Source organism: Pseudopodoces humilis, chromosome 8 (assembly GCF_049639895.1).
Source record: "Pseudopodoces humilis isolate 2021_Gansu_Grassland_sample_001 chromosome 8, ASM4963989v1, whole genome shotgun sequence".
Classification (NCBI taxonomy): domain Eukaryota; kingdom Metazoa; phylum Chordata; class Aves; order Passeriformes; family Paridae; genus Pseudopodoces; species Pseudopodoces humilis.
In genome coordinates, this window is record NC_142207.1 from 21,258,925 (window position 1) to 21,272,836 (window position 13,912).

The window sequence follows — 13,912 nt, forward strand, 5'->3', positions numbered from 1 at the left end:
AAGTACAAAACAAGAAGTCTAACAGAAAAAAAAGCATGGGTTAACAATTGCTTACCCTCTTTTCTGCTACCTCATCCTCTCCTGTAGACTCTTTGCCATCATGTTCATCTCTCAGGGTTGGCGTATGCTTTTTGTGTGCTGGCTCTCTGTTTAAGGTTGTATATCCTACGTGTTCATAAATTGGATTAATTGTCATCTTGGAAATGTATTCAGCTGCCTTCGTTTCAATATAAAGAGTAATCAATCCATCTGTCACCAGGTCATGGATGGACTCAAAACGTTTCTCCCCAACAAAGTGTTTTCCATCGTAGTAGAGTCTGAAGTTTCTGGTTTGACTTCCAAATCTGCCTCAATGAAATGGGAAAGTTGGTTTTTTTAAAGAACAGTAAGCAGAATAAATAAGAGTAAGCAAGCCTTTGCAAACAATTAAAAACACTTTATCACTTAAAGCTGTGACTATGCTCTGTGTCTGGTCCAACTGAGCTGGAGAACTACTACTTAGCACAGATAGGAAGGAGAGATCAACAACAACTGCAGATAGACAGCCAAAACAGTTACTGTCCCAGAAGGAGCTGTTTGTTCTTGTATTCTTTTAGCCTTTCCATTATCTATGGAAAAACTGAAAAATTACTTCACACTCTTTACGGCTTTTTTTAGTGCTTCACTACTTTATCACTGTAGTCAATTTGCTTGGCTCTGATATGAAGAGGTCTCATAATAGAGTCCTCTGTTACAGCCGATCAATACGGAGTTCTGATGCTGTCTCAGACCTCTGCTCCCCTGCTCGCTTGCAGGAAGGGGCCATTCAAGGTTCAGCTGAGCTCCAGTGCCAACAATTACACTGAAGCAGAACTGCTGCCAGAACCGGAGCAGCACAGGACAAAATGGCACAAGGGCAAGCATTCTTTATTCCTGGCCAAAGGCCCAGGACTAACTCTTCAAGCTTTGTACAAAAGTCCTTCTGTGTTATGGTTGTTAAGTCTTAAGCTTCAAGCAAATCTTTGTAATATACAGGATATATAACACGAAAGCTATCCAACACCAGCCATCCTGCATCACGATGGAACAGCATTTTGATACAGGCTCTTAGCAACCGTAAGAATGCTGAATTTACCTGAACAGTAGCATATTTTGAAAAACTGCACTTAGAATCTGCAACCATCTTCTGCCTCAAAGCAGTCTAAACATATGAAAACACAGCAGTGTTTGCACTTGGCAACATTTCCTGTGGAGAAGATGGAGGCAAGAAGCTGCTTTCACAGCTCACTCCAGTGCTGTTCCTTGGTCAGACAGCAGCGAGGGTACTGGGCCCCCTTAGGAGGTCAGATGTGCCAAATAAGTATTAAGAAGTAAATTTGAAAGGATGGATTGGTTTCACTTTACAATCAAATGCTTCATTGGAGATGTTAAGGAACACAGTAAATAATATTTTGCTGAAGTGGCTCATCTCAGTGGGGCCTTGCCAAACAGGGGAAAGCACAACTTTAGAGCTTGCCTCAGGTGAAATATTGCATTCTTCCTGAAAATATGGACAAAAATTACAAGGTTCTGGAATCTGTATTTTTTTCTCTGTTCTACACCAAAATGCCAAACCTTCCCATCACCCTATCAATAGTCTGACAGTGACTGCAACTTCAGAAGCTGCTATTTCTACATAACACTCAAATGTAAATGGAATCTGCATCCTGCTCAGTAAGGAAAGAGGCCACAATGTGTAGGAACTACGTGGGCATTTTCCTGTAGATTAATTAGTACTTCCATGCATACTTTTATGCCACACAAACTAAAAGTTCACTGAATCAAATGCGAGAAATTACAAAATGACAGAAAGAAATTAAGTTTTTACCCAATGCCAATTTCATCACAAGTTGCAGTTCTGAGTGAATACAAGTCATTCAGAAAGCAGAAAGATAATGTCCTAAGTTATAGCAGAAGGGGTAGATGTATTCAGACTTACTTTTCAGGGCACCTTCATACTCAGCACAGTGTATGGCAAACAAGCTTTGACCACAAGATGTCCTCTTTATACACCCTTGATTGTCAGAGAAGTCCACCTGAGCCAAGAGTGCTCAGCACTTTGCAGTGCCAAAGTGAGCAACCTTCATTGTCATCGGCTCAAGACAGCGGGAATGATGCACATTGAGCACATACAAGCACCTTGATGGTTCTCACTTCATCAGGACAGCCAAATAAGTTTGAAGGTGAAGAATAATGGGCCTTAAATGATAATATATACATTAGAATTACTTATATTAAGAGATGCAGGTGAACTGCTGTTCTAATCAGTAACATCAGCTCTGACTACTTAAAGCAGAGTTTTAAGTAAGCTGGAGATCACTTATTGCTCTCAGTTTTCTAGAAGAAAAAGTATTACACCAATTTTATCAAGAGAGGATAAGGCACAGAAAAGCATTACAAGGCCTATTACTAAGTACACATAGTGTCTTGATTTTAGCATCATCTCTCAAAGTCTCAAACCAGTCTTGTTACATTCTGAAGTCTTGTTCTGAAGAACAAGATGACCAAATGTAGAAAACAAACCGAACTTCTTAAAAGATGGCTGTCTTTCCTTCAGGGTCAGAAGGTGTGCCCTCCTATCCCAGGCATGTTTTACTGAGCAGCCCCTATGCTGCAGATCTGTTCAGACTGCTGCACATTTAGTGTGTTGTTGAGAGATACTATAAGGAAGAGAGTTTCCAAGAGATGAATGGTTTGGCTTTATCTAATTTCCCATTTGCTTTGAATCAAATTTTTTCTCTATTCTTTTCTAATTGGCTATGTTGTGGAGAAAGGTACTGATTTTCAAATAGAATCCTACTAGTAACAAGGAGATAAACCCCACAAATCAATGAAACACCAGTCTTTTACAAAGACTACTGTCAATAATGTGTCTCAGAATCCTGTTTTATTTCTTTCAAACTCATTTAAATTTTTTCCTGACCACACAATGACACTATTTTTATCAAATTACAGTATGAAAAACAAACACACATGTTTAATTGAAAGCTATTAATAAAGATTTAATCTTCAGTCTTTGGTCTAACTTAAACCCATGGTTTAAATTTTTCCATTAGCAAGACTATTTCCTTATGTTTACTTTCTGTAACATTCCTGCAGCCTAGTTAATTATACATCACCGTGGCAACTAAGCAGAGCCAAGATTTGATATTTCAACTTCCTGATGCTCTCCTCCTAAGGGCAAGTACTACTACCAGCTGTTTTTTGTTTAATAAGTAGAAAGTGGGACACAGATAAAGTATGTTCTCTTTTGGTTTATACAGGGCAACATTAGATGTTTTTCCAAGAAAAAGAATTAGACCTCTGACATGTCAAACAATCTCATTGTGTCCACTGTGCATTTGTTTGCAAGCAGCAGGACTACAGATAAAAGACTTTTTTTATTCCAAGTTGTCTGAAAAGCAATCACTGTCTAGTTCCTTTGGTTGCCAGTGGGGCAGAGCAGATACCGTAGGAAAATGCGTTAAACGGTAGAGAAAATGTGTCTGTAATAAAGCATAATAAAGGACTAGGGGTTGAATTAGGTATCATACCATGAGAGACAGGCCTCAGAATCAGCCACCTACCTGGTATGCAGCATTCAGTAAGGAAACAAAAGGAGGAAGTGAAGAATTGAGAGCATAGACACACTCTTACCATCTGAGAAGATGAATTTTATAGTCCACACACAGAGTTGTACAGTAGTTATTCACCACTTTCACAGGCTATTTTATGATGAGAAGAATTTCTAGACACAGGCATTGTTTAGAATGCATAGCTGCATGACATTAATACTCCTCAGGACTACTTGTGTCCTTAGTTTCAAGCAACTTCATACACTGAACTGGGAAAACTGAAGGCTGAGCCTAAATGTTACTTGGACTTAATCTTCCCTTGGAGAAAGAGTCTTAATATGCTTTGCAGCCAGAGGGCAGAAGTCTTTCTTAAGATTAGTTGCCAGAATTTCAGTTCTATCTTCTGAAAACTCTCAACCAAAACTTATGACTAGAGCCTTGACACTCCATGAAAAGCCACAGGAATATAAGGACTCTTAAAATCACAAATGTCTCTTAATCATGCCATGTTCTTAGGAGTGAAAACAAATTATTCCACACATCCTCTTTTGGCCCATTTCCCTGTCAAAGAAAGACAAGCCTTGCATACAGCCAAAAACTCCTCTACACAATTATCCCTGAAGGTCTCCAGCTCCTGAGAACAGCAAATTTTTTTTTTAAATATTCATTGGCAACAACATTTCTGCTGATGGCCAGGGAACTGCAGAACTTGCCAACTTCCCAGAATACCTGCCTGACAAATAACATCCTTTTCAAAACCTGAGCAGTATTTTACAAGAACACAATATGTATAAATGAAATCAAATCCATTATGGGTTGATACAAATGGAGACAGAAAATCCTTGCTGATATGGCTGGGAAGGGTGTCCGAGTACCATCACCATGGATAGTTTTACAGACCTATTTGGAAGGGCAGTACTGGCTAGCTGACTGTTGCTTGATGAACATTAATTTAGTGTAAAGTTTTTCCTAAAGCCTGGTAACACCTATGCTGAATGCACAATACTTTAGTTCAGCATGGGAAAGGTATGGCATCCTTCAAAAGAGAAAACAGATCTTAGACCTGGTACTGCAGCCTGCCTATCCCCTGACACTGCAGACACAGCATTTGACTCCCTCTGTCTAACCTGGATCAAACAATAAAGTTCAGAGATTGTACAGTATCACTGATAACATCTTCCCAGCAGTTTCTCTCAACCGAGGCCAAAGACATTACTGCCCAAACTCCCTTGTCCAAGATGGAAAACTATACTGCATAAGTAAAGTGCCAACAGCAGGCAGTGAGGATCAGAGCACTGGCACTTCCCTGTGGATCCTAAGCACTGTCAGGGACAAACCAACTGCTCTAGGGCATCAGCAGTAGGCAACAGTTGCTGAAAACAATGAAGAAAAAGTGTTATCAGCCCTTGGTGCCTGTAATAGAGCATTTAATAAATAAATCTAACAAAATTAGAGAAGAATTTCATTGCTTTAATGTATTATTTTACCATTGACAGCTGATTTTCACCATCTTAGAATTTTGAAGAAATGTCAGCTGATCAAGTACTATGTATGCTATTAATATGCAGTAAGATCACTCAATACTTAAGGTAAATGTTACTGTTCTTGATCAGGGGTAAGCATTTGTAAATAATCTGTTTGGCTTGAACATATGCATTACCTCTTCTTAGTACTGTGTTTGCATGCCTTATTCCATTTAACATTATATAAATTGCTGGGATTTGATGATTGAATCAGAATCAATACCTATGTTTTGGGCAATGTTTTCCTGCCTTCTCTACATGAGAAAAGTTCCATACTTCCTGGAAATAGACTCACTGTGGTTAAGACACATTTGAATTCTACATGCACATGGGAACATAAAAATATGTAAACTATCTACGTAGTAAAACATATTAAAACGTATTAAAATGGTATCTTCTCTTTACATGAGAGCAATATTTGGAGACCTATGCCATCTTGGCTGGATAAAGATCATCTGGAAATGTTACTAGCAGGAATGTTACTAACTTTCACAGTTTCCTAATACATAAATAATATTTACCAAAATTTTTTAAGAGTAGGCTCTTCCAAGAGTTAATTTTACCATGTGACTTCATGCTACAGAGAGCTTTCATACTACTTTAAAATAGAACTGTGTTTCAAGCAACCCTACCACTGTGTGCTCAGCAAACTTCAAAATTTTCAAATTTTTCTCTGTGTAAAACATTTTCATTCTAGGTCATATATGACATTAAGTGAAAACCCAAAAAGATGTTCTTACTGTAAAATAACTTTGCAAGTCCAGAAAGGGTTTTTGGAGAGCAGAGTGGAGCAACACTGTATTTGCTGTTGTTCAGGTTTTTTCCTAAGGTACACAGCAGGTTGTTGTTCAGGGTCTCAAGAAAACCCAAATTCACTTAGATTAAAAAAAAACCAACAAAACTACAGTAAGATTCCTGTTCCAGAGAGATTTTGTCAAATCTGATTTGCCTTAAGCCACTGCTAATTCAAATCTTGCAACGCAGGTTTACTTAACTTACTTAAAGGTATTACAGAATTTGCTATTCACTTAACTTGTTTTCTCAGTGTATTATACCTCTAATCTTCTAGTACTCACACATCACTTCTTTGCAGTGAGATTCACCAATATATTCATCCTGCTCTCTAAATGGTTTTTCCTCAAAGCTGCATTCCCTAACAATAAACAAGCTTAGTAACATAAAATGAAATTGTTCATGCATATATAATGTGAATTGTTGGAATTCTTGAGGCTACTAACAGTTCATTGGTGAAAATTAATAGGTTTTTTTTTTGTTTGCAAATTCTGTTTTTCTACAATACAATTTCTTCTTTCATGCAAGTGCAGCAATAAATGGGACAGATGTCAATTTATTACTGAAACTGTTAAGAGTTCATTTATTCATCTCAAGATACAAAAGAAAAAAAAAATTAGCTTGATTCTCTTCCTAGCACCTAAGAAACAGGAGGAACCACACTCAGCTCAGCTGAGTTTCACCAAGTATAAAGGAGGGAGGAGGAAAAGGAAAACTGGGCCATATAACCATTTATTGCTATCAGTTGTTTTGGTGTTTGAATAATTAATAAATGTTTTGATGAAAGCAATTATGACATTAAACAACAATGTAAGGCTATTGTGTATTATCTTGAAAACATGTCTACGAAGCACCTGCAGTACCTCCAGCTGATGAAGTACAGGAATAAAGGCATTTCTCCAAATACAAAAATTTATAAATATGTATTCCAAAAACAAAAGAAGAGGCCAAGCAAAAGGACTAACTTGAAGATAGATTTCTACCTAGCATTTTTGAAAAGCAGTAGAGAAAAAGAGGCACTCCAGGAGAACTTGCAGAAGATGGAAAATATATGTATGCTTGGACAGGAGAGGTGAGCACAATGCACTTGCATACACAATTTAATTACCAACAGATTGCATTGCAATTTGATTTTGTCAACAAGTATTTCAACTCCAAGAGTGCCTAGAAGCTTTAAACCAGGCAGACACTATGTAGCATAAAGACAGCAAAGTTCAACACAGATTCCTACTCAGGAGCTGAGGCTGGGGATAGTCTGAGAGATGAGGTACAGCCTTCAGTCTGCCTAGGCCATTTTTAAGATATCCTAGACTTTTGTACTGAACAAGCATGTGAGACAATAGAGAAGAGAAAACATCTTCTCTAATGGAGAAATGAGGCCTGCAGAACTTCATGGCCTAAAAGCCAAGTCATATATGAAGCCAAAAGTGAGCCCAGACCTTCTGATCTCCAGCACAGTACCTCACCTCAAGCCCAGTGCCTCTGCTGCTCACCAGATCACAGCGGAAGCTACAGCCAGGGTGAGGGACTTGGCATCAAATGAACATGAGCTGTGTACACCGAGCACAGGCAGCTCTTGAACAAGTTCTCCCAAAAAAGTTCACAACACACTGAAGCAGAGAGTATTCCTCTGAGAAGTGCTGAACTTAACACGAGCAGGAGAAAGACTGCAGTAAACTGAATTGCCAAAGATAAATTAGACACTCTAGCCAAAAGAAAACAGAGCTGACAACAACAACAGATGGGAAGAGGAGGGAAGGAGAACAGGAACACAGCAAGAAGACATGAACCATAAGGAAAAAAGCATTCTAGTCTGTGGGAGGACCTAGGTAGCCAGTTAATTACTCATTAAGGTTAGTAGCTATTTATTATTATTCTAAATACTTAAGTGAAGCCATTTCAGTAGTGCCCAGGTGCACTTACATAAGGCAGATGACAAGCAGACACCTCAGCTGTTTACTGATAGCTGAACCTTTCATGTTATTGACAAACTAACAGAGTAAATTATTTAGTGTGAAATTTTATGTAGAGAAAGAAACTTTTTACGTGGAGGATCATTTAAATAGAGGGCCAAGTGTTTTACTTGAAGCAGAAAAGCAAGCTCCAGAATTTATCACCACCTTTTCCCCTATTTTTTTTGTTTTTTTTTTTCCAGTTAGCAACTAAAGAATATTGTATGAATATTTTAGAAAGGATTCTAGAAACTGAAATCAACCCTTGCTACTGCCAATTGCTTCATTTGCAAATAAGGTAAAAAGAAATACACAGAAAGATATGTAAAGTTTAGTCTTTAAAATGGTCTTTAAGTTTTTTTCCTTCCAACTAGCATGATGTCAGACTACTGTTGCCATGGTTTAAAGTGAAGAGATGCAGTTAGCTACTGTTTTGCTGGGCTCCTTCTGACTACTTACAGATCAGCTGTAGGTGCAGGATAAACTATGATCAGATTTTGATACATTTGTAATTTGAAAAACATAATTCACCTATTATTGTGTAGAAAGTAGTTTCAAACAATTCTTCTTGCCTCAATTGCTCTCCTGTGTCCCAGTATGTACAAGGAGGCTTTTCAGCAGAATGCAGATCAGCAGTTTTAATCTCTGAATTCAAGAAGGCTTTTGCAGATGTTGAATTCCACATGTGTAAGTAATCCCACAGCAATCCACACGTGTTCTGGAACAGCACTACACATGTGTCCCAATAGAGCTCACTGAAAATAAACAGCATCCAGCTACCAAAGCAGTCATCCTCTGAAATTTAACAGGTTCATTTCCAGCATTATGCTCTAATAGCCTACCAATTAGGTCTCCTTTTAAAATGCCAGTGGCTAGTTTCTCAACAAAATTTCATAATTTAGTGATTGAGAATGTAGTGATTTGCACAATACATGCAAATGGTTGACTAAAATAAAGATTACTAATTTTTGACATTCACCTGAAGAATTCTTTCCTGGTGCCACACAATCTTCAGTGTGCCCAAACCCCCAAACATAAAGAAAACATGACTCATAATCATGGCTCACATTATTATCTTTTCTTTTTTTTTTTAAATCATGCTGCAGAACCTTATTTCAATTCATTCTCAGTATCACAACAATAGAATTTGCAGGAAGGGAAACCATGGTAACCAATTAAATGTGCTACAGCAGCTATCTGCTCAAAAGAACATGCAGTACCATCACACTTCAACGCCTACCACTAGTACACTCTCTACCCATTTCCTCTTTATCCTTATCCTAATTATTAAACAAGCTCTCCACCACAAAAGGCTACATTGCAAACCATGTCTATTGCTACTGTCACTTGCTACAGGTCTTAATATTAAGCAATGTACTAACCTTTTGCCAAATTTAAAAGCAAATCTAATAGCTCCAGAAGTGAATTGGGAATTTTCATTCTTTTAATCTGTTTGGAACACTGAATTAACATTACAATGTATTATATATATTTTTATTCTGAGACTTGCTGACATGTATGGACACAGACATGTATCTATGATAGTTTGCTCATGTTAGTAATTTTTTTAAAGCTCAAGAGTACAAAACATTTTCAGTGGCATTCTCTGATTGATTAATTAATTAGTAAAGATTGGTGAATGCATCCATGATTAAGTACAGGCATTAAATATAAGTAGCTGATTTGCTGCTCTCAATTGTGTTTATGCTTCATTCTCCTTTATATGGTATCTGAGCTGACACAATTTTACAGGCCTTCTTAGGCTCTGAACATCAGTTTTATTTGAAGGACAGCTCTGAATATTTAGTCAAACTTCTATACTTAAAACAACATTTAAATTATCATTTTCCTTTTCTTTAAGAACATACTTCTACCTCTCTTACAAATTCTGAAAAAATTATTTTCTGAAAAAAATCCACCATCTTTTGTTTCAAATTTAGATTTAAAAGGCAGCCTGCCTTTGAAAAAGTCATGATGCAAATTAATTGCACAATAATGGATGAAAGTAGACAAAAATAGCTCATCATAAGATAATCAAAATGCAGCTTGTTATATAAGTGGAAAGCAGATTTTACAGTAACTCAACAGCAAGTTTAAAAACTGAAAAGTTTTTTTGGGTAAGAGTTACTTTCTCTACCTTACAAAGTAAAAATATTAAAAATCTTCACTTTGAACTCTACAAACAGCTGACCGCCTTGCTTAAGCTTGCAAAAAGTATTATTTTTCCTGTCCTATATTTGGTCATTTAAGTGGTGCTAGGCTATGTCTAGCTATAGCAGCTCAGGAACAAGACCTTTAGATCTACTAAAGCTAGTTCCATAAAAGCACCACAGCCTAATGCTTCACAGTGGTCAGAAACTCATTTAGAAGGGTTTAGAGAATAAAGAACTAAAACACGTGGCGCAGTTCATCTTGAACAGGATGTGCAGTCCTGCCTGGTACAGGCACTGAGATTTTGGACATCAGCTACAATAGCTGGTGGAATCAAAGGTAACACTGAAAGTGCTCCATAATGATTTGAGGAATTGTCTGGCTTGGGTACTCAGGACAAATCACAAAAAGCTTGTTCTCCATTTCAGAAAAGAAGACTGGAAACATTTCATTACAGAGACATCATACCTTGCCACAGGAAGGGATATGATCCTGTTTCACTAAACTGCTCTTCACGACTGGATGCACTGGGTTTTTCAGGATTCCCAGGCACGCTGACACAAACACAGGAAGAAGGCATCTGCCAGAGCTGGACGTGCTGGGCCGTCTGTCTCACTGAATTGCCTGCCTCCCCAGCAGAACCATCGGCAGCTACAAGCCAGGAAACAAACCTGTCTCAGTCTCAACATCAGCTGCTCCTACCCAGAGCTACCACAAGACTTTTATGTCTCGACAAACTGGGATTTCATGATGCAATCACACTTCATAGGCAGTTTCCAATTTGCCTTAATCAGATCTGACACACTGTCAAAGACTGACACATCAAACAACAAACAGCGAGAGAGATTGAGTAGATACACAGAAATACAGAGGGAACCAAGTATTTATGCCAAGAGTTGATAGCACCTTCAAGAACCTAAATTTTACTCAACTTTTTTACCAAAATGTGCCTGAAAACCTATCAGAAAACAAGGATATTTCATTTTATGTTTTGTCGCTATGTTAGTGCAGAATTAGAGCACCTCTAGAGAATTGCTGGGTTAACTTCATAAAATTCTTGGAATCTGTTCTGTGTCTGTTTTTTATGTAACAGCTGACCAAGTTTTCTTTCCTCCCACAACTTCTAAGAGGTAAAACAAAGGTAAAGAAGGAAAAGCAAAAATCATACTAAAGTGATCTTAAATTTAACATGACTTCTTCAGAGACAGAGTGGCACCTAATCCTAGTATGAAAAGACCAAATCGGTTCAAATACAGCTAGAAAAGGATGGGTGAAATTAGAGACCCGGAACTCAATCAAAGCCTTTTGTTGAACTTGGAAAAGATTTGCTCATACATACCATCCTACTGACAAGCTCTGTTTTTGGCCATGGAAATGACATTCTTAAATTCCTGCTGGGATTATCTAAACTGCAGACAGGTCCATCTTTGCCATCTGGCAGTGACCCAAACACAAGTGATGCTCTCAAAAAATGATAGAACTACACACACTGATCATGGCAATCACAGAAAACTTCTCACAGTCAGGATGCAGAGAGAGACTGCAGAAAGGACCTTGTTTTTAAGAGAGGTTAAAATGTCAGAAACAAAGTGGGCATTTTGGCTAATGGTTATATTCTGCATTTATAATTCCAGGGAGAGGAAAACTAAAAACAGAGCAAAACTCTCCTTCCAGTCAGTGGAAACACAGACTTCTGCTACACTACCTAGTAGTGACAAAAAAAATCCTAGTGGTAAAATTCCAAAGTGTGGAAGACAGAGCACCACAGTTCACAGAGTTCCACCTAAGGTATGAGAGTTAACACCCTCATTCATACACTCTGAGGGCTAACAGCGAGACAACTGAGCATTATCTGCTGTGAGAAGGAAAGCAGCCACCTAGACCCACTGCCCTTGATACACGACTCATTTAGCACTTATACATAATGAAATGGCTGCAAGATGCTGCAGTTTCAGTTTCTGATGTGTTTTCTCAAACACTGAATTTCATCAAAATAAATCAATGATAACAACTTTGCTATAATTTGAAACCTTTTCCCAAACTGATCACTAACAACTAGCCATTCTTTTCTCTGCTTGGTATAAAATTGATTTTATTGTTTTAAAAGGGGTTTTCCAGGGTGAAAGAGACACCACCAAGCCTGGGAAAAAAAGACATATTCTGACTTGCTGGACTGGAGGTACATTCGAAAAAACAACCTGTGGCAATGAATCGTACAAGATGCTCAACAGCTTCATCTTAGTCTGTAAGCCCTGTGCCTTCTGCACCATTGGAAGCAAGGGGTGGAAGCTCTTCCTTCAAGCCAAGTGTTAAAACAACTGATTTCTTTTTAGAAAAGAATATTGCAAGAGCAGAAGATGATGAAACTGAGTATTATTTTAGTAAGAAATAACAAATTTACACTGTTAATGAAAGTCAGTATAAATGTCAATAATGTTTCTCTTTGAAATCTTGTAACTACAGAAACAAATATCCTATGAAAATATACTCATTTTTTCCCCTGAAAAACTAGTTCATCACAACCTATTATTTCAAGATATTATTACTTTAATTATAATCTTACTTTACCCATATAAAACTTTCAGTAACTGCATCTTCTCCTTCAATGTTTTTTTGTCCCACTTAGATTTAAAACATGGCTAATAATCACCATCTCCCATCTGTACAGCACAGGCCAAAATAACCTCAATATCTTAAAAGTAATTAAGCTGTTTAAAACTTACAACTATTTTTTATTTGAGATTTTTATTTATAGCTGACCCACTTGCCAGAACTTTGCAGAATGAAGAAGCAGATCTGCAAACACTGTTAGGTAACAGGTGTTCAGACAGGAAAGGGCCTCCTGACTTGTTGCCATCCCATGGAGAGACTAGAGAAAGCTGAGTGCTCTTCAGCAACAGCTACCTAGCCAGTGCATGGCACACTAGTCAGGGGAACTCATAAGATGCCTTTTATTTCTTGTTCACCTGCTCTCCCAGCATCTGCATGGGGCCACATCTGTATCCTAGTGGGACAAGGGCAAAATGAAGCTCCACCAGCAAAACCACAGTTGCTATTATCCCGATGGTGCAAGCAATAAGGAACGTTAGCACTTCAAAAAGGGGCAGTGAACATTAAAGATACTGAATCTGTAACTAGGGTAAAAAAGTGTAATGATTAAAAAAATTTAAAACAATCACAAAGAATTTTATGTTCTGAGGTCAGCAACACAGTAAAATCTCCTGAATATTTTATGAATTTAAAAATGAAATATTAATTACTGACCTTAATGCCAAAGTGTAGGTTCCAGGTTGCCTTTGGCTTTCACGAATGAGATAGCTTCCCTCTGCAACACTTAATAATTGGTCAGCTTCCTCCCTTGAGATCATCCCATGGAATCTAAGGAACAAAAGTGTTTTTGAAACACATGCCTCTTCTCTTTTAAATCACTTTTCGGTCTTCTTTAAAAAAGCACCAACAATAGTAATTAAAAATGACTGATTTTCAGGAATCTATAGTTTAAGTTAATTTCCTTTTCTGTCTGTATTTGAAGTTACTTTAAATGGTTTAAAAAGCTTCTAGGAAAGAGTATCTATGAAACAAGTACATTGTTTTAAAATCTGCATCTATCAATTTAATATATAGAAATAAATCTGTTTTCTCCTGCTGGCTTCACATGTTTTGTGCTAGTGGCATGCAGTCAAACATTTTAAAGCATTTGAGGATATTTTATGCAGTCTCTGAGATTTTAGCAAGTTGCCATAATCTCAGTAATTGCTGATGTAATAACCCAGCAACACTACACATCTTTTGCCAAAATAAACATAAGTAAGATCTGCTTTGTTTCTCCACACTAAAGCTAACCATCTTTGCATTAGCAACTTGAAAGAGGAGACACATATAGATCCAAATAGCTTTTTTTCCTTAACAGAAACACCTTTTT

At 37.6% G+C, this 13,912-nt stretch overlaps 1 protein-coding gene across 1 annotated transcript in view; it reads right to left on the bottom strand.

Annotated features, from left to right (window-relative positions):
- Window positions 1-13,912, bottom strand: part of CHN1 (chimerin 1) — a 93,443-nt gene that overhangs the window by 47,905 nt on the left and 31,626 nt on the right. Inside the window, exons 5-6 of the mRNA XM_005519817.3 lie at window positions 13,255-13,368; window positions 56-344 (exon numbers count right to left, since the gene is read on the bottom strand). Of these exons, the coding sequence (XP_005519874.2) occupies window positions 56-344; window positions 13,255-13,368 (403 nt within the window). The remainder of the gene's footprint in view (window positions 1-55; window positions 345-13,254; window positions 13,369-13,912) is intronic.